Raw genomic sequence first — 22,717 nt, 5'->3', positions numbered from 1 at the left:
GACCCACAAGGAGAGCATATGGGACACAGAGCTCTAGGGGAGCGGAGAACCCAACTCTCAGCATGAGAGGGAACTCAGACGCTCAGAAGGGAGCGGCATGCTCATAGGTGACACTCTATGATGAGGGGAGCAATGCTAACTCTACCAACAAGGAGAGCAACCCAACAGGGAGGCATAGAGAGACCTAACAACCTGAGGCTGCTGATGACAGAGCTCTGGAGAGCGGAGAACTCAACTCTCAGCATGAGAGGAATCTCAGACGCTCAGATGGGAGCGGCATGCTCATAGGTGACCCTCAATGGTGAGGGGAGCGATGCTAGCTCGACCAACAACATAGCTCTGGAGAGTGGAGAACTCAACTCTCAGCATGAGAGGAATCTCAGACGCTCAGATGGGAGCAGCATGCTCATAGGTGACCCTCAATAGTGAGGGGAGCAATGCCAGCTCGTACTTAAACCCTAGCAGGAGACACACACTCTAGGCAAGGGCTCAGGAGATTGCTACTTAAAAACCCTCGGAAGGGGAGCAGTCCCTAAGCTAGTACATAGATATCCTCAGATAGCCATGCACCTTCTCAAACCAAAGAAACTGAAGTAAAAAGACCCGCAGGTCCTGGAACTGCAGTGTTGCCAGTGTGGAACACATAAATACCAGTAAACAGTAGAACTGGATCGTACTCACCTATCCATGGTTCCTGCGCATGAGGATCAGTCCCGGAGGCGAAATCCGAAGAGTCGGTCCGGACCATCAGTAAGGTAGTTTCTATGAAACATAGAACTTCACCAAAACATCATAAATCCAGCATAGAGACTGCAATGATTTTAAAGCGCAGGTTTCTATCTTGGTCCCCACCCAACCTCGGTCAGGTGGAATAAAAACGGTGGTTGCAGGGGAATTAGAGAGGGGAAGATAAGGGCAGATGACAGGCCCCCCGAGGAAAGGGAGTAGATGTTTCAATTCTTACTCTGGTCCGGACGAGAGCGTTGAGAACGTTTCATCTGGATCACCTCCCTCAGGTCTTGCCTACCTCTCTTTGACCCGCGCCTCCCTCTAGCCCTACCCGCAGGCGGGGGAGGGGCACGAGTCGTGACACTAGCCTTCTGTGCCCATCTCTGATCCCCAGATGGAGATGGGCCAGGACCCCTGCGTTGTTCGGGCTCAGACCTGGACCTTCTTGGAATGAAGGTTTTGAAGGCTGCTGAGCGCGCCTTCGCCTCCCTACACTTCTCGACCACCGTCTCGACGGAGGTACCGAAAAGCTCAGAAGGCGAGACTGGAGCATCGAGAAAAAAGCCCTTCTCTTTCTTCCCAACATCTGCCAGATTCACCCACAGATGTCTCTCCGTCACCACCATGGCCGCCATAGACCTGCCCATAGCAGTGGCGGCCTGCTTAGTGGCACGGAGAGCCAAATCCGTGGTGCGGCGCAGCTCAGCTACTTCATCAGGTGACAAGCCCTGACCCTTATCCAGGTCCTTCAGCAGATCAGCCTGGTAAGCCTGAAGCACCGCCATCGTGTGCAACGAAGCGACAGCCTGACCTGCTGCTGCGTATGCCCTGCCATTTAAGCGAGATGCTTCCTGAAGGGGCTTAGATGGCAAGGAGGGAGTCTTGAGAGAGGATGTCTCGCCCACAGAGAGATAGCTGGCCAGCGTCTCTTCCACAGGGGGCATCCCCTCATAGCCGTTTTCACGCATCCCCTCAATGTTAGCATAACTGGTATGCTGAAACCTATGAATGCGAGAGGAAAATGGCTTTTTCCATTCCTCTCAACCTCCGCATGGAGATCAGGAAGAAATGGAAGGCTCACTCGAGCTGGGGGCTATGGCCAGAAAGATAACGCTCATCGAGACGACCCGGCGCCACCATCTTGGCCCGCTTCCACGGCAAGTCAAGCCTCGCCGTGGCGCGTTCCATAACCTCCAACAGTTCGTCATACGCAGGGCAGGAGGATTGAGAGGGCTCAGTCTCAACTTCTTTGCCCTCAGACATCTCCTGCTCTTCCTGGGCATAACCCAGCAGAGCACTAGCCGCTGGATCAGATGATGTCAGAGAGATCGCATCATCGTCATCCAGCGACTCACTCGTTCGCGGCCGACGAGCGAGAAGGAAAGCCCCTCTAACTCATGAGCCAGCTCCGCCTGCGAGCCCCACGAGCCCATCCTCCTCCGTGCCTCAGCAGCAGTGGGTCTTGAGCCGCGGGAAGCAGACGGCTGTCCCTCCTTCCTTGAAAAGAGAGACAGACGAGAGCGGAGCTTTCTCATAGAAAAAAGCTCACAGTGCACGCAGATTGCCCCCTCGAGAACATCGCGTGCGTGCTCCTCACCCAAACAAAAGACGCAAAGATCGTGTGTGTCATCAGGTGTCAAATAACGAGGACACGGATGCACACATCTCTTAAACGCCTTGCTAGTGCTCGCCATAGTAGAAAATCGTTTCTTACCTGTAGAATACACGCTTCAAACAAAACAGTCACTGAAGACGAAGAAGAGAATGACGTATTTTCCCGGCGCCCCTTTATACTGTGGTCATGCCGGTAGTGACATCATAGGCTGTCGCCGGCCAACATGTGGTGTTTTTGTATATATGCTTCAGACACGGGTCACGCTGACGGCGTTCCCCATAGCGACCCCTAGAGGACGCAGTTCGAAGTTCCCTCGAAAGGGAACTGAATAGCTAAAAATTGCATTTCTATCTTATCAGTTCGGGTTACTCTCATGATGAGGTCATGAGTACATAAGTTTTATATTAATCCACAATATTCTACTGACTCCTGTGGGCTCCATATACAGTGGTGTCCAAAATGATTAGAACACTAGTATTTTCAGCAGCTAAAAAATGGTTTTAAGTCAGTTATTTCTATCTTTTGCTGTAGTGTTTCAGTAGGAAATATCAGTTTACATTTCCAAACATTTTTGTTTGCACAAGGAGTCTGACGACAGCCAGTGCTCCACACAGAGATCTGATCTGATCATCATCAGTCTGTCTGGAATGACATGAAGAAACAGAACAAACTGAGACAGACTAAATCCAGAAGAACTGTGGCATCGTCTCCAAGACGCTTCAAGAAACCTATCTAAAAAGTTACCTGAAAACTAACCACAAGTGCACCTAAAGCAAAATCTGCTTTAAACGCAAAGGATGGTCACACTAAATGTTGATTTAATTTAGTTAACAGAAGTTAATTGATAAAGAACACTTATTTATGGCATTGTTTTTGACAACATCCTCATTTAACATAATTTTTACACAAGTGCCTAAAACTTTTAGCTTTGCAGGTAGGTTTCTTGAAGCATCTTGGAGACACTGCCACAGTTCTTCTGGATTTAGACGATGAGATCAGATCTCTGTGTGGAGCACTGGCTGTTGTCAGACTCCTTGTGCAAACAAAAATCTCACTGGATTATTACAATTAATGGCAAAATGAATGCTTGGAAATGTAAACTGATATTTCCTACTGACACACTACAGCAAAAGATAGAAATAACTGACTTAAAACCATTTTTTAACTGGTATAAATACTAGTGTTCTAATAGTTTTGGGCACCACTGTAGCTCTGGTAATATATGTAGACAAACATATGTATTTTAGTTCTGAATTCTAGCTATATTAGTGTAATAAGTAAAACCAAAACATACAATAAAAGGTCCAAAAATAGATTTATATTAGTATGTCTTAATGTTACACACACTGTAAAACCCAACAAGTTAGGGTAACTCAAACCGTTTGAGTAAACCGATTGCCTTAAAATATTTAAGTTTCTTAAAACTAACAGTTATGAGTACTCTGAACTTATTTCAGTTGAGTTCACTAAATAAGATATATGCCCAACAAGTCACGGTAACTCTAACTGTTTGAGTAAACTGATTGCCTTAAAAACTCAAGTTAGGTTAACTCAAATGTTTTAGGGCAATCAGTTGCCTCAAACGGTTTAAGTTTTTTAAACTAACAATTATGAGTGCTCTGAACTTATTTCAGTTGAGTTCACTAAAATAAGATATACATTCCAGTTAAGTAATTAAGTGATTAATTAAGTGCTGATTGAGCATTAGTGATGAACACCTGCTGTTAATAAACAGAATCACTGACAGAAAGAGAAACACAAGAACAACTGACTTCAGACACATGCTTAGATGAAATCAACTGAAATAAAATGCATTAAATCTCAAGATCTGATTAAACAACCCCACAAACAGCATCACCAGCTCCACTTATTAATAACCAGACTGACTTTATTTCTGTCAGACATCTACAGAAGATCTTATTGAGAATTAACTAAGGTTTAGATGCAGCTTTATTGTTTCAATTGAAGTAACCATGTTAGAGATCAGTGTCTGCTTTAGTTGCGCTCTTGACCCTTGACTTTTTTTTTTTCTCTCTTTGTTGTAACCATGTGTTCCTCAAACATATTTGTTATAACTCAAAAGCCCAGAGGAAATGGTCAGTAGTTGATTGTTATATATTTATAAAGACAATCATCTGTAAGTGAACTGATCTCATTGAGAGTGAATGTAGACTCATTGTGTGTCTAATCTCTGATTAAGTGAATGTTATTGATTATAGTAAAAGCCATTCTAAGAGCCACTGGTTTTGTGACAGATATTTTTGTTTTGTTTTGTGGACAAACTGTTTGGAAAGTCCGTTATTAACTGACTATGGTAGCAATTAGAGTCACACAGACATCAAGAATCAGCTTATGAACCTCAACAATGGTGACCATTAAAGAAATTAAATAAAAACAATCATGCAGCAATGCATGCTGGGAGCCATGGATGAGTTTTGTACTATGCTAGTACCCAGCATGCATTGCAGCATGATTTTTTTTTTTTTTAAATGGTCACCATTGTTGAGGTTCATAAGCTGATCCCACCGTGGCTACGACATATCAGAACTTAACTCCACAGCCCATGTCACGCCCCAACGGGGGTGCCAGGGAAGGATGCTGCTAGGATGCACAGTAAAACAGAGAGACGTATGGTGTAGCCTAGGCCAGAGACCCAGCCCACCCACACGGCACACTTACCCTGCATATGTGTGTATTTATTTATTTATTTATTATTACTATTATTATTATTATTTTTAATTTAATTATTTCTTTCCTCATTTTCTTTTCGCCTCCTTATATATATATATATATATATATATATATATATATATATATATATATATATATATATATACAGTGAGGAAAATAAGTATTTGAACATCCTGCTATTTTGCAAGTTCTCCCACTTAGAAATCATGGAGGGTCTGAAATTGTCATCGTGAGGTGCATGTCCACTGTGAGAGACATAATCTAAAAAAATCCAGAAATCACAATGTATGATTTTTAACTATTTATTTGTATGATACAGCTGCAAATAAGTATTTGAACACCTGAGAAAATCAATGTTAATATTTAGTACAGTAGCCTTTGTTTGCAATTACAGCGGTCAAACGTTTCCTGTAGTTTTTCACCAGGTTTGCACACACTGCAGGAGGGATTTTGGCCCACTCCTCCACACAGATCTTCTCTAGATCAGTCAGGTTTCTGGCCTGTCGCTGAGAAACACGGAGTTTGAGCTCCTCCAAAGATTCTCTATTGGGTTTAGGTCTGGAGACTGGCTAGGCCACGCCAGAACCTTGATATGCTTCTTACAGAGCCACTCCTTGGTTATCCTGGCTGTGTGCTTCGGGTCATTGTCATGTTGGAAGACCCAGCCTCGACCCATCTTCAATGCTCTAACTGAAGGAAGGAGGTTGTTCCCCAAAATCTCGCAATACATGGCCCCGGTCATCCTCTCCTTAATACAGTGCAGTCGCCTGTCCCATGTGCAGAAAAACACCCCAAAGCATGATGCTACCACCCCCATGCTTCACAGTAGGGATGGTGGACTTGGGATGGTACTCATCATTCTTCTTCCTCCAAGCACGTTTAGTGGAATTATGACCAAAAAGTTCTATCTTGGTCTCATCTGACCACATGACTTTCTCCCATGACTCCTCTGGATCATCCAAATGGTCATTGGCAAACTTAAGTCGGGCCTGGACATGTGCTGGTTTAAGCAGGGGAACCTTCCGTGCCATGCATGATTTCAAACCATGACGTCTTAGTGTATTACCAACAGTAACCTTGGAAACGGTGGTCCCAGCTCTTTTCAGGTCATTGACCAGCTCCTCCCGTGTAGTTCTGGGCTGATTTCTCACCTTTCTTAGGATCATTGAGACCCCACGAGGTGAGATCTTGCATGGAGCCCCAGTCCGAGGGAGATTGACAGTCATGTTTAGCTTCTTCCATTTTCTAATGATTGCTCCAACAGTAGACCTTTTTCACCAAGCTGCTTGGCAATTTCCCGTAGCCCTTTCCAGCCTTGTGGAGGTGTACAATTTTGTCTCTAGTGTCTTTGGACAGCTCTTTGGTCTTGGCCATGTTAGTAGTTGGATTCTTACTGATTGTATGGGGTGGACAGGTGTCTTTATGCAGCTAACGACCTCAAACAGGTGCATCTAATTTAGGATAATAAATGGAGTGGAGGTGGACATTTTAAAGGCAGACTAACAGGTCTTTGAGGGTCAGAATTCTAGCTGATAGACAGGTGTTCAAATACTTATTTGCAGCTGTATCATACAAATAAATAGTTAAAAATCATACATTGTGATTTCTGGATTTTTTTTTAGATTATGTCTCTCACAGTGGACATGCACCTATGATGACAATTTCAGACCCCTCCATGATTTCTAAGTGGGAGAACTTGCAAAATAGCAGGGTGTTCAAATACTTATTTTCCTCACTGTATATACATATACATGTACAGGTTCATAACAGTTGTGCATGTACTTCAGCTGATATGTGGTGCATTAAAAAAAAAAGTGAGGCATGCAAGTCAGAACCAGCCAGGGCAAGTGGCAGTGGAAGCGATAGCTCAGGGAGACGGCGGGGAGATACAAGCCCCACCTTACATCCACCCACCCGTATTACGACTCCACCACACCAGATACAGACCTGGATGTCACAGCCTACTGGGGACCGGAGGCCAAACTAAAAAGATGATGAAGAAGAAGAGGAGGAGAAAGAAAGAGGAAAAAAATTAAAATAAAAATGCACATATAAATACATACATGCTGCTATAGTTGGTGCTTTACAACAGGAGTGTTTTTTGATTGTCTGACTATAGAATGGTAAATCTCAAATTAGAATATCCTTACAAATTGTTTGCTCAATATCTAGCCATATGTTTTCTGATGAGTTTGGGTGAATCAATTTGTATATCTGTTGAAGCTGATTAGCCAGAGAGTAGTGATAGAAATGAGGTGCTTCCAATCCTCCTTGTGTTTTTGGTTTCTGTAGAGTAGATAGTATAATTCTTGGGGTCTTATTTTTCCAGTAAAATCTGGTAATAATTTAGTCTAAAGATTTAAACCAGATGAGGGTGGGTTGTGTTAGGATCATTGAGAATAAATAATTTAGTTTAGGGAGTATAGTCATTTTGATTACTGATATTCTGCCCATAATGGATAGTGGTAAATTCACCTTGATGATTGAAGATCATCATTTATTGTTTTGAGTAATGGGGTGAAATTAAGACTAACCAGCTCTTACAGCCTGGGGGAAATATTAATGCCTAAATATGTGATGTGATTGGTGCATAGAGGGATAGGTGATGTCTGGGATGTCACATCCAAGCTATTGTGATTTAACGAAATAATATAATATTTACTCCAGTTGACTGAATATTCAGAAATGTGAGAAAATTAATCATTAAGTTTAATTGTTTCTTGTAATGATGATGAGGGATCTTGTAAATATAGTAATATGTCATCTGCATAAAGACTGATTTTGTGCTGTATATTTAGTGTTTGAACTCCTTTAATGTAGCTGTTTTGGCGGATGGCTGCTGCTAACGGTTCGATAAAAATGGTGAATAATGAGGGAGAGAGTGGGCATCCTGTGTCTAGTGCCCCGGTGCAGTGTGAAGCTACGTGGTGTTAGTCCATTAGTGATGACAGTGGCTGAAGGTGATGTATATAGAATTTTAATCCAATTAATGAATGACTCCCCAAAACCAAACCTCTCTAATGTGGAAAACAGGAATTTCCAGTTGACCCTGTCAAACGCTTTTTCTGCATCCAGAGTGACTATGATGGCTTTTGAATTGAAGTATAGTACATTAAGTTGAATAGCCTGCGTGTATTGGTGGATGCTAGTCTACCTTTAATGAAAAGTGGGTGTATTATAGATGGTATGACCTTTTCTATTCTATGGGATAATACTTTGGCGATGATTTTAATGTCAGCATTGATCAGAGAAATGGGACGGTAGCTTGATGGTAATTTTGGATCTTTATTGGGTTTGAGAAAAAGTGAAATTGTGGCAGTATTCATATTAGCTGGGAGTTTTAATTTATGTTGTGACTCATTTAACATTCTGATGAAGAGTGGTGATAAAGTGGACCAAAAGTGTTTGTAAAACTCAGCGGGGAATCCATCGGGACCTGGTGCTTTATTATTAGGCATGTGTTGTAGTGCTGTAAGAAGTTCAGGTTGTGTGATGGTTGATTCTGAGCTGTTTCTTTGGTGTTCATTGAGTTGTGGCAGATTGATACTGTTGAGAAATGAGTTGATGTCATTTTGATTTGGGTCTTTTTCTGATGAGAATAATTTGCTATAAAAATGTTGAAAAAATTGGTTAATTTCTTCTGGTGAGTTAGTGGGTTTTCCTGCTGGGTCTGTAATAACTGCAATTGTTTGTTTTTCCTTGTTTTGTTTGATTTGATTTGCCAAGTATTCACCAGATTTATTACTATGATGAAATTCTTCTTGTCTGAGCCTATGAATCAGGAATTGAGTATGTTTATTGATTATTGCATTTAATTTAAGTTTATATTCTCTTAATTTATTTTGTGTTTCTTCTGTTGGGTTATTTATATTGATGTATTGAAGTTTAATTTTCTGGTAACACTTTACAATAACAGTACATGAATTATCATGTACTAATACCTTAATTAATAATTACTTGACTATGAACTAATGAAGAGTTAAGACATGTATTAATCAAGAACTAATGAAGAACTAACTTAACTACAACATGAGTCATATGAATTACCTCATGAATAACACCACCTTAATTACATGTTAGTTCATGCATGTTAGTTAATGTATTAATTAACACTTTGGGGTAAACTAAATCAAACATGCTCTAGAAGAAAGATTCATGAAAATAGCACACTGCAAAATTGTTTATGAATTTTCCACCTGCAGCTATGTCACAAACATCAGTGAATGACAGTGGATTTCTTGCAACATTTACGTTTAACCAACTCATCCAAAGCACAATGATGCATTCATAATTAAAAACAACTTCATCTCATCTCAGCTGAATATGTATAAAACATGTGTAATTGATAACTTTTTAAAGATGTGCCCTCCAAGACAAGTCATGACATGATACATTGACAACTCATGAATTAATGTTAAGTTAATGATGAGTTAATGATATTGTGTCCCCCCAAGTAAAGTCATGACATTATGATACATTAACAAGGCATGAATTAATGTTAAGTTAATGAGTTAGTAATATTGTTTTTATTTCATTAAGATATTCTTATCAATGCATTTTTATCATTTTATCAATAAGTGATTTAGACTTTTAGACCTCTTAACCTACCTCCAAACCTAAACATTTTATAAACATGCAAGAAAATAACCATTTTAGTAACAATATTGCATTAAAAGTTTTTATAATCGCTAATTCCACTCCTACATCTACACCTAAACATAGCTATTTCTGTATAGTAGAAGAAAAACATGACAGACAGATAAATGCAATTACAATCATTTATTTACAATAGTCTAACCTTGAGGTCATAAACGCATGAATTAGCATTTCTGCATTTGATGTTGAGAGCATAGGTCGCAATTTAGTTTTGAGATGGAAAAACGCAGTTTTACAGATGCTAGAAACATGGCTTTCAAATGAAAGATTGATATCTTCATTTGAGCAGAATTTATGTTGTTAATCGCTGAAAATATTATCCAGATTATTTTCCTGATCCTCTCCCTCTCAGTGAACTCGTGAAAGCGTGCGCGTGCTAGCATCATTCAAATACACACCTCACCAGAAACACGGCATGTCGCGATCTGTGACGAAGGCAGGCGAGAGCCAATGAGCGTTCGATTATCCTGCCGTAAAACCTGTCGTTTGAAGCGGCAACATTTGAATTTGTAACGAACGCGTCAGTCAGCGCGGACTTTGCTGTTTATGGTCGCTGTACTCACTGCTCAGGATGGAGATGAAGATCGTCGAATAAAGGCTTGGATTTGGGTCTGTTCCTCGCAGTCGTATGGATTCTGAAGATCTGGATTACAGCGCACGAATAAAATTGTTTCATTTCGTAATTATGTTGCGGTTTTGGTGTTTTTTTTTTATAGTTCTATTGTCAGTCACAGCATGTCGGAGAATACACCTTTTGTGGCCCATGGCAAACAAAGTAAACATTTCATGACAAGTAAAGGTTAAACCATTTAAAATGTTATTTATTTTAAGGTTTAAAGTTAAGTCTTGTTTAACTTGTAGTCCTATTGGAAACGAGCCGGCAGCAGAAATCACACAATAAAACGAAATGTTATCATTTCAATATTACTAACTCATCATTAACTCAACATTAATTCATGCCTTGTTAATGTATCATAATGTCATGACTTTACTTGGGGGGGCACAATATCATTAACTCATCATTAACTCAACATTAATTCATGCCTTGTTAATGTATCATAATGTCATGACTTTACTTGGGGGGGCACAATATCATTAACTCATCATTAACTTAACATTAATTCATGACTTGTTAATGTATCATAATGTCATGACTTTACTTGGGGGGGCACAATATTATTAACTCATCATTAATTACTTATAACTTAACATGAATTCATGAGTTGTCAATGTATCATGTCATGACTTGTCTTGGAGGGCACATCTTTAAAAAGTTATCAATTACACATGTTTTATACATATTCAGCTCATCTAAATAGTGTAGAATGCAGAATTCTAATGAAAAATATTAGAAAGACATTACCTAATTTCTTTTAGTTTGTCATAGCTGTAAAATTTAGGTACTCTTTACTCAATATATAGGATAGAATCTACTCAAAAAAAGTAAGTGCAAATTGTTACCTCAATTTTATTGAGTGAATATAGTGGATCACTTTTTACAGTGCAGAGTATGAGATTATTTTCCCTCGAAGTACTGCTTTTCCTGTTTCCCACAGAAGAGAGGGCCTGCGTCCCAATGTTCATACTATCCATCCTAAATAGTATGTGAGAATAGAATAAGTGTGTCCCAAAGCATAGTATGCTGAAAAGAGTATGCCAAAAGTCCCCGGATGGTCTACTATTTCAGGTCGATTTTTGAAGTGTGGATCCGTGCACACTCTAATGGCTTGAGTTTCACATAATTCTTTGCACGTGGTAGGAGGAGTTAAGATCAGTAAGGTGAATTTGCTAAACAAACATGATGGACAACCCTGATATCACTGTCATCATCAGCATTTAAATGTGAAAAGTTTATACATTATAAAGCAAAGCATTTATTTTGAATTTTTCTTTTTTGTGTATTAACTGTAGACCTAGTAGTTAAAATTCTTATTTTGCAGGGTCAAATGAACACTGAAAAGCTAATTACTTGGCGAGCTGCCAATGAAGCCGTATTCACGGGCAAGAGAAACGCTGCTATAAAAGGATTTGAATGAGTACGATTGATTGTTTCCTTATGTGGATCTATGTTAAGGCTGCAGGATAGGGGAGAGCGGGGCACAAAGTAATACTTTTTGACTTTCTCAAATTGTGTAAATCCACTTCATGTTCAAAGTATAATTTTTTTTTTATCCACAGTAATTTCACACTTGTCTAGTACAAATATGTCGCTTTGTTTCATGAACCGCACCTTGGAGAGGATTGTGAAACAAAAGCCATTCAAAAATGTGGGGGAGATTCACGAAGAGTGGACTGCAGCTGGAGTCAGTGCTTCAAGAACCACTATGCACAGACATATGCAAGACATGGGTTTCAGCTGTTGCATTCCTTGTGTCAAGCCACTCTTGAACAACAGACAGGGTCAGAAGCGTCTCGTCTGGGCTAAAGACAAAAAGGACTGGACTGCTTCTTAGTGGTCCAAAGTTATGTTCTCTGATGAAAGTAAATTTTGCATTTCCTTTGGAAATCAGGGTCCCAGAGTCTGGAAGAAGAGAGGAGAGGCACACAATCCACGTTGCTTGAGGTCCAGTGTAAAGTTTCCACAGTCAGTGATGATTTGGGGTGCCATGTCATCTGCTGGTGTTGGTCCACTGTGTTTTCTGAGGTCCAAGGTCAACACAGCCGTATACCAGGAAGTTTTAGAGCACTTTATGCTTCCTGCTGCTGACCAACTTTATGGAGATGCAGATTTCATTTTCCAACAGGACTTGGCACCTGCACACAGTGCCAAAGCAACCAGTATCTGGTTTAAGGACCATGGTATCCCTGTTCTTAATTGGCCAGCAAACTCGCCTTACCTTAACCCCATAGAAAATCTATGGGGTATTGTGAAGAGGAAGATGTGATATGCCAGACCCAACAATGCAGAAGAGCTGAAGGCCACTATCAGAGCAACCTGGGCTCTCATAACACCTGAGCAGTGCCACAGACTGATTGACTCCATGCTGCAGTAATTCAGGCAAAAGGAGCCCCAACTAAGTATTGAGTGCTGTACATGCTCATACTTTTCATGTTCATACTTTTCAGTTGGCCAAGATTATATTCAAGGTAATATTCAAATTTCCTGAGATACTGAATTTGGGATTTTCCTTAGTTGTCAGTTATAATCATCAAAACTAAAAGAAATAAACATTTGAAATATATCAGTCTGTGTGTAATGAATGAATATAATATATAAGTTTCCCTTTTTGAATGGAATTAGTGAAATAAATCAACTTTTTGATGATATTCTAATTATATGACCAGCACCTGTATATTCCGTCAGAGAGGACCGCGACTGCAACGCATCATCATTTGGACTACTGTACTGTGGTTCTGCTTTTGTGATTACACGTGTCTGTCTGTTACATTTCTCTCAGACTGTACTTTATACACTCACTGATTTTTTTATTTTCTTTATAAAAATAAATTTGTTTTAATGCAATACATTTTTTATTGCACGGTTACATGATTTGTATGAATATGCAAATATAAAACCAACTTTACCCAAGTACATTAAATTGATAAAATGGACATAAACCTTTAATACAATGAATTACGTACATTTTTTAATTGCAGATTATTTTTGTAATTTGATGTAAATTTGTACATAATTTAAGAAAACTGAAAAAAAAAACACTCTATAAACAATCCAATAATTGTTTTGTATAAAAAGGAGAATTACTGTAATTTGTCATTAATGGAATAATACTTAAAATAAGTCTAGTTGTTAATTTACAGATATCGTTTGTAATTATACTAAGTTTTGAATGTAATTTGACATTCAATAACAGAAAACTACTGTAAAAAAAAGAGTTATTTTCTGTAAAATTAGTTTTATTTATTTATTTATTTACAGTGTAATTAAATACTTTTTGGAAAGAGTACTTTGCACAGTAATCTAATTACACTGCTGAAGATGTAATTAGTAACTAGTAATTAATTTTTTTTTGGAGAAACTTGCCCAAGATGTCACAACATAACCTTAAGATTTTTTTTTTTTTTTACAGTGTGTTTTCTTTTACTCTGAATTAACTACTTGGCTGTTATTTTAAGGATTATGACATTAATGACAAATTACAATAATTCAATTTTTTGTATACAGAAAAACTATTGTAGTTTTATACAGTACATTTTCTGTTTTCTTAAATCACAAAAAAATGTATGTAAAAACAATCTGTAATTAATACATTAACAAAACCGTGAGATGATAAAATGGTCAAATGACTGGCAGCAACAGCTGCCAAACAAAAACCATACAATTAAAGTAAAATCTCCTTATTTAAACAAGCCGACAACACTGTTAATTTACAGGCATTTCCTAAATTATTAAAATCAAACACCTTCACTGTAAAATTAACTAATTAATTAATTAATTAAAGTCACATGACTGGCAGCAACAGAACATGAAACACTAACAGATCTCAGCATCTTCACTTACCATATTGACCCGAATATAAGATGAAGTTTTCTTCTTGGAAATGCATCTGGAAAAAACACGGTTGTCTTATCGTCTTATATTCAGGGTCTAGACTTTGACATGACAATAATACACTCACAACAATAGGTGTCGCCAAAAACGCATAAAACGAGTGTGCCATGAAATATGTAATGTAATGTGTGTGGTAAAGATCGCGAGTGAAAACAAAAGAAAAAGAAAAGCTTACAGCGGCATGAGTCGTGATTGTCATGTTAGCCTGGCAACAAGATTTGGTGTAGGCGACTGCGGCTGTTATTTAATTTTTTCATTGAATTTCACTTTCATACCTTGGAAATTCCCGACTAACACTGGGGGAAGCACTGGGCACGTCGCTAGACCCAGAGGGCGTGCTGTCATTGAACATAAAAGTTTGATTGGCTGATGATTCTGTCACTAATGCTCGTTACAAATCTATGGAAGCCCGTTTCCACTGCCTTGAGAAAAAATATAATTCTGTAAGTCATAATAATGAGATACTTTCTCATAATTATGACTTAGTATCTCGTTATATTGAGAAACTTTCTCATAATTATGAGTTAATATCAGAGGTGGGACTTTCAAGTCACATGCAAGTCTTCTTCAAGTCATATCCCAAGTCCTCAAACAGTTAAAGTTAATGAGATAATTCAATTACTAATTAAATTATGATTGTGCATTAGTGATGAACACCTGCTGTTATTGATAATTACAGAGGATCAGATATTGATGTCTTATTGGTTAAAATGATGCCACCATCATGGAGATCAGCGTTTGCTTTAGTTGGGCTCTTGGTCCTTGACTTCCTCTGTTAGATCTCTCTTTGTATCAATGCATGTGGTGTTGTAAAGCAGAGAGATCAGTGCTATGCAGTGAGTAGCTATCAGCTGATTTTATATGATCAGTCAGTCATCATGAGCTGGCCTGATTACATTCAAAATAACTTTTATTTAATTTATGTGTTTAGGTTTTTCATAATCAACCCTGTGAAACTACAGCATCCAAAGTGTTGCTCTAATAGTTATAGTGAACGGATTTCAAACCTATGTAATGCATATTGGAAAAAAAAAAAAAAAACTTCAGTTTTATTTAGACACACACAGACATCAGGAATCTGCATATGAATCTCAACAATGGTGACAATCAACAAAATGCTTCATGCTGCAATGCATGCTGGGTAACACCATAGTAAAAACTCACATCATGCTCTGCAGTATGAATATTTATTGTCACCACTGTTGAGGATTGTATGATAAGCGTTCATGTCTAATAGCCTGAGCTATCATTGTTTTTATTTTATTTTCTCCCCAATATTTAACCTCTTAACTGTCACCGTCCACCCTGTGGGACGCCTACCTTTACTTCACTATTTTACAATTAAATCCTAATCTAATCATGACAAACTATATATCGTTGGAAAGGTCTAAGACTCCTAAATAGGTATTTTACCACTTTTCTGTTAAAAATTATGTAGGAAAAGTAATAGATTAATTTATGACCAGAGGTGTCAAATCCAGGGTCAGAAAGTAAAAGTCCTGCCATGTGTTTATTCCACCCATGAACTCAGCAGCTGATTTCACCAGAGGAGGAACCAAGTCATTCCTTTCAAGTCACAAGCAAGTTTCGAGTCAAATCCCAAGACCTCAACGAGTTGAGGTAATTAAGAGATAATTGAGAGACTAATTAAATGTTGATTGTGCATTAGTGATGAACACCTGCTGTTATTGAGAATTACAGAGGATCAGATGTTGATGTTTTATTGGTTAAAATGATGCCACCATCATGAAGATCAGTGTTTGCTTTAGTTGGGCTCTTGACCCTTTTAGTAACTGAGAATGGATTGCTTTTAAGCAATTGCAATATTGCTTCACAACAAACATTTGCACATTGCTGAATTAAAAGCTTGAGGGAGCAGATGAGCTTACACTTTTGGCTTTTATGTCACTTGAATGAACATCATGAAGGTGTCTCTCTTTGGTTTATTTACTGACGGTCAGCTGTTACAGAACTGCAGGAATTTACTATTAAACAAATGCCATCGTAATATTAAATATTGGAAAAAATTAAGAATTATATTGCTCAGGCTTTTAGACATGAACACTTATCATACGATCCTCAACAGTGGTGACAATAATTATTCATACTGTGGTGTTACCCAGCATGCATTGCAGCATGAAGCATTTTGTTGATTGTCACCATTGTTGAGATTCATACGCTGGTTCTTGATGTCTGTGTGTGTCTGAGTAGGACTGGAGTTTAAATATTTAAATGCATTAGATTTAAAATTCTTTCTCTATAACTACTACAGCAGTAAATTCATTGCGTACTGTGGTTTCCCAGAGTTGTTTATTCAAAAGCAGAACATAAATTAAAAAATGAAAATGTTGTATGTGTATATATATATATATATACACACAGTATATTGGATGCAAACAGGTAAGCACCTGATGATTACCTCATCATATGAAAACAACTAACAGTTGCTCACTGCACAGCACTGATCTCTCCGCTTTACAACAGCACATGCATTGCTACAGAGAGATCTAACACAGGAGTCAAGGGTCAAGAGCCCAACTAAAGCAAACACTGATCTACATGATGGTGATATCATTTTAACCAATAAAACATCAACATCTGATCCTCTGTGATTCACAGTAACAGCAGGTGTTCATCACTAATGCACAATCATCATTTAATTAGTCTCTCAATTATCTCTTAATTACCTCAACTCATTGAGGTCTTGGGATTTGACTCGAAACTTGCTTGTGACTTGAAAGGAATGAGTTGGTTCCTCCTCTGGTGAAATCAGCTGCTGAGTTCATGGGTGGAATAAACACATGGCAGGACTTTTACTTTCTGACCCTGGATTTGACACCTCTGTTTATGACAAGAGTGCACCTGAAAAAAATCTACATCATGACATGAATTCTGACCTTTGTCACAGAAAGTCTTCTTAGTTGCCTTTTTCTCTATCACGAATTAGAAATCATAAGAAATTATTTATCAGTAGAAAACTTAAAATTTCAAAATTCATCCTTTGAAACCCATTTTAAAATCAGACACTGCATTACCATGTAAATGGTACATTAAAATCATGTTACAAAATATTTTCATTCATGAATTATAAAAAATTAAGTTTGGATAGTGCACTATAATGTCTTTGTTCAAAACTGTGGGTGACAGTTAAGGGGTTAAGCATGCAAATGATTTATAAACAAAAAGTGTAAGCAAATCTGCTGCTTAAAGCTTTTAATTCAGCAATGCACAAATGTTTGTTGTGAAACAATATTGCAATTGTTTAAAAGCAAATTACTTTGAATTACTAAAAGGATCAAGAGCCCAAATAAAGCTAACACTGACCTCCAGGATGTTGGCATCATTTTAACCAATAAAATATCAACATCTGATCCTCTGTAATTCTCAATAACAGCAGGTGTTCACCACTAATGTCATCATTTAATTAGTCACTTAATTATCTCATTAACTTTAACCCTTTGAGGACTTGGGATTTGACTCGAGATTCGTTTGTGACTTGAAAGGAATGACTTGGTTTCTCCTCTGGTGAAATAAGCTGCTGAGTTCATGGGTGGAATAAACGTATGGCAGGACTTTTACTTTTTGACCCGTGTACTTTCCACCTCTGGTTTCTTTTAACATTGTGTGCAGTGCTCATTGATGATTTTGCTGTGTATGTTGTACATTTCAACATCTATACAAACAGAGTTTTGTACCTGTAAATGTTTTTTATTTTTTTATTATTATAATTATTTTATTTTATATACACACAATCATGAAAAAAGTTTTGCAGTTTTTTATTTATTATTATTGCGCAAATGTCTGTATTTAATGTCTGTGGCTAAGTGCAGCATAAGTGGCTCAGTGGGAAATACTGTCTCCTCACAGCAAGAAGATTTTTGATGCTTTTTAATGTGATATGTTGTTTATATAGTTTTCTCGCTGTTCTGTAATGAAATAAGGTGATCAGACAGCGAAGAATTGCCTATGCACATACAGTATGGCTCGCACGCTTCTGTTTAAGTTATGAAATACGCATCGGGATATCTTGACAACATATTCCATCGTTTCATAATACTCAATTCATTGTTGTAAACTGAGATTGGTGTCTTTAGAAGACGTATATATGTGCTGAATTCTACATAAATAATCCACAACAATGCTGTGCAAAAGGAGACTTAGAGAATTAGGAGCACTGTAGCGCCGACTTTAACAGGGACTTTTATTATGAAAGTATGGTGCGCTCAAGAGATAGGAAGCGAGGTAACATAAAGAACAACTGCATATTGCATCAGCTACAGCAGATATCCGTTCGTCAGTGGCACGAATGCTGAGGTGGACGAATGGCATCGATTCCCAGCCACAGATCGAGTGTAAATTGTGCTTTGTGCGTCTTATAGGAGCAAACCACACCCCAAATACCAGCACAGTTAGTCTACTACACTCTGATCTGATCAAGATACAGCACAACTAATCTAAAGTCAGGAGTCAGGACAGTACTCAATATTTGCGATGTTCATGCCCGCATCTTCAGCAGTCATTGTTTATTCGCTCGCCACCGCTCCTAAGGGCTTAAACTGACTGTTCACTTTCCTGGACTAATTTGATCCCTCTGGATTCAACCTCTGGAGGCCCGATTGACACTCTGTTGCTGCTTTCATTGTGGCTGTAAGTTCTCGTGGAGCCCAGTGGATGTTGTAAAGGTGCAAGTTGATGATTGGCTCCCCCCTCTGATGTATATTTACCTACTTGTCAAATTAAACCAGTTCAAGTTTATCACTCCCCTCTCTGTCGTGTTCTGACTGACACACCTGGTACACTGCTACTCCAATTCAAATCAGCCCTTATTATCTTTCAAGGTAGCCTTCACTACAAATGCTGTGCTATGGGTACAGCCATTGATAGAAGCACATATCGTGTCTTTTGCGCGCTCAAGTCCGTTATTTCAAATGTACACCCGCGGCAGGCGCGCTAATTTTTTCCAGGCACGTCCGCACGGCATCGAGATAAGAACATTTAAACTTTTCAGAATGCTGCAAGCACTCCGCGGGTCATGTGACAAGAACCAACCAATCAGCTTCATCCTTTCCCGTAAGAACATTGAAAGCTCAGCCGAGATGGAGGAACAGCTGATCATAAGCTGTACAGGGATAGCCATTTTAAATAAATTTAGTAGCAGAGTGCAAGCGATTTTTAGTGCTGGAAATCAATTTATCCTTTGCTGAAACTTCCGCGTCTTCATGGAGAGCAGGGGTCTAGGTTGCTTAGCAACGGCAGATGCCACAGGAGCGCAAGCATAGCGCGCAAGCTACAGAGCGCTTTGAAAGAAGGAGAAAGCGAAGCGCCGTTTTCCATGCGTTTTTAGGCACGACATGTGAATGGCCCCGTGCTACTATTTGAATCTTCTGCTTTTCGAACGCGGAAGTATGATAAAGACTTAAAAGTTTTTTTAAGCAATCAGAAATCTGAGGGCTACGCCACTGGTGCCAAGTAGTTTAATGCTGTGAATATCATCAATTTGCGTTAACAACCAATTAGCCTGCACCATATAGAGTTTCATGACAGAACTTGGCATTTTGTCAAGTACACCAGCAGATTGGTGTCTTGTGTTTCCACATGCTCCCAGTGTTTCCATGTCCTTATTTTGTTTTTCCTGTTTCCTGTTTCCTGTTCTCGTTTAGTTCCCATCATTAGTTTATTAGTCCCCAGCCATGTGTCATTTATCATCTAGTTTACTCTTCATTTTGTTCTAGTTCTTAAGCCCTGTGTTTCCCTGTCTTTAGCGTCCGGTATTGTTTGTCTCACCCCTGTGCTCCATGTTTCCTGGTGTTATCTTCATTAAAAGGAATATTGATTGTTCTCCTCGTCTCCTCGCTCCTTGTGCCAAGCGCACTGTGACAGAATACCGGACCTAACTGAAAGTGAGCGTTGCTTTTTTTAGCATGGCTTCAGCCGTGGAGGCCGGGGTGTGGGCTGCGGCCTCGGAGACAGATCCGCCATGGCCGCCTGAGTCTCCAGATCTGCCATGGCCTCCCGAGTCTCCAGATCCGCCATGGCTGCCCGAGTCTCCAGATCCGCCATGACCTCCCGAGTCTCCAGATCCGCCATGGCCTCCCGAGCTCCCTGCTCCACCGTGGGTCCCGGAATGGAGGCCGTCTGTCCTGTACCCTGTCCCTTGAGGCCTCCAGAGCGCCTACTGTTTCCTGTTCTCGTTTAGTTCCCATCATTAGTATATTAGTCCCCAGACGTGTGTCATTTATCATCTAGTTTACTCCTCGTTTTGTTCTAGTTCTTAAGCCCTGTGTTTCCCTGTCTTTAGCGTCCGGTAATGTTCGTCTCACCGCTGTGCCCCATGTTTCCTGATGGATTAAATCATTAAAGATATTGTATGTTGAAGAATCTCCTACATCTCCTCATTTCCTTGCTTCACGCTCCCTTGCTCCCAGCGCAACTGTTACGAATCCAGCTTCTTAGTCTTAGTTTTAGTCGTGCCTAGCCTGTTTGCGCCTGTTTGGATTATTGCTTGTTACTCGGATTACCCCTATTGCCAAGCCCTTTGGACATTGCTTGCCGATCGTCGACCCACGCATGCTCTCAGAATACTCCCGTGTCTTGTCCTCAATTGATCTGTTTACTGATGTTTGACCCTGCCTATGTTTGACTACGTTTCTAATAAAGCTTGCACATGGATCCGTATGCCTCACATCTTGTCGGCTCCGTAACAGCAACGTGACAGCTTTTATCAGTTTCTTAGTTTTAATCGGCATACATTTGATTATTTGATAGTGTAGCATGTTGTTAATGACTCATTTATTTGCTGGTTTCATGTCTGTCTCTGTTTATTTATGCAACATCCTCCACCAACTTCATGAAAAGCTGAAATCATTTTTCACGCTCATTAGGTTTTGAGAAGATGAATGTCATATATTGTTATTATTTCTGTGTTGCAGGTGCGTCTAGTGCTGATTGGGGTGTAAGTTACAATCATTCACAGATCTGTGCACTAAAGAACTCATCAGTGATGATGAACTGCATGTATACATACCCTACTGGATATCAGATCAGGAATGTGTCTTGGACCAAAAACCCTGTAAAGGGTGTAGAGCCTCCAGATCTGTCTGAGGACCCTGAATACAGTCAGAGGCTTCAGTATCTCGGAGATAAACAGCAGAACTGCACCATCAGACTGAGTCATGTGACACAAAAAGATGAAAATGAGTTCTGTTTCAGATTCATCGCTGATAAACATAATTCATTCAATTTTATGAACATTAAAAATTGGTTTGGCGCTTCCAAATCCACAACTGATGTGACATGGATTGGAACTCCAGGAGTAACTCTTACTGTCACAGGTGACTTTCATGAGGTTGAGCCCCTCTTCTGTGCTTTATGTTGAATAATAATCAGTCTATGACAGCAGCACTAGATATAATGCGTGTGTGTTGTGTTCAGATCTTCAGGTGGAGTCTCCTGAGAGAGTGACAGAGGGAGATTCAGTCTGTCTGACATGTAAAAGCACCTGTGCTCTGACTGACGGAGCAACATTCATCTGGTACAGAAACTCACAGCCATTAACTGAGAGAAGAGACAGAAACAATCAACTCCTGCTGCAGTCAGTCAGAAGAGAGGATGCAGGCAGATATAGCTGTGCTCTACATGGACATACTTACATCTCTCCTGCTGTTCATCTCAATGTCACATGTGAGTACAGATTCAATCATATTTTCCCAACTCGAGTAAATGTATTCAAATATTGCATGTAAATGTTGAAAAATAAAGAAGTCAGAATGCAAAATGTTTTCATCAGTTATTTTCATTCTATATACTGGACCTCTAGATCCTCCAAAGGAGGCTTTAGTAGTAGTAGTGAGTCCATCTGGTGAAATAGTGGAGGGAAATTCAATGACTCTGAGCTGCAGCAGTGATTCAAACCCACCTGCAGAAATCAGCTGGTTTAAAGGAGGAACAACTGTAGGATCTGGAAGAATCTACAGCATCTTAAACATCAGTTCTGATCACAGTGGAGAATACAAGTGCAAGTCCAGCAATGAACATGGAAATAAATACTCTGATGCTGTGACTTTAAACGTCATGTGTAAGTTATTGCACAACATAAAATGCTAATTCTCGATTTTGATCATTTCTACGGAGGTCGAGAGCTCAACTCACTGCAGTTTAAGAAAAAGCATGCAAATAGAAAAAACACCAGCAAATTAAGAAAACATCTTTATCAGGTTGATGATATAAGTGCTGCAAATACTCACAATGCAACCAAATACAGAAACGTGCTGCAAAGAGCACAGACCACAATGGAAATGTTTCAAGAGGATCCTAACAAGTGATGAACCTGACTGGGGCATTGCTTATTGTATGTCTAATCGATCAGCTGCAAGGTGAGTTTTTATTTTAACATCCTGATCTGTATTTGGTTGTGTTGTAAGTATTGCAGTGTGTTTCTGTATTTGGTTGTGTTGCAAGGATTTGCAGCACAAATGTTTTTTCATTTGTTTGTTTTTTTCTTCTTCTTCATTTTGCAT

At 39.3% G+C, this 22,717-nt stretch overlaps 1 protein-coding gene across 1 annotated transcript in view; it reads left to right on the top strand.

Annotated features, from left to right (window-relative positions):
* Positions 1–22,717, top strand: part of LOC131537015 (hemicentin-1-like) — a 115,650-nt gene that overhangs the window by 10,617 nt on the left and 82,316 nt on the right. Inside the window, exons 3-5 of the mRNA XM_058770228.1 lie at positions 21,131–21,532; positions 21,633–21,881; positions 22,018–22,275. Coding sequence (XP_058626211.1) covers positions 21,131–21,532; positions 21,633–21,881; positions 22,018–22,275 — 909 coding nt within the window. The remainder of the gene's footprint in view (positions 1–21,130; positions 21,533–21,632; positions 21,882–22,017; positions 22,276–22,717) is intronic.

This window comes from Onychostoma macrolepis, chromosome 01 (assembly GCF_012432095.1).
Source record: "Onychostoma macrolepis isolate SWU-2019 chromosome 01, ASM1243209v1, whole genome shotgun sequence".
In the NCBI taxonomy this organism is placed as follows: Eukaryota; Metazoa; Chordata; class Actinopteri; order Cypriniformes; family Cyprinidae; genus Onychostoma; species Onychostoma macrolepis.
This window is presented reverse-complemented; position numbering and strand designations above follow the sequence as displayed.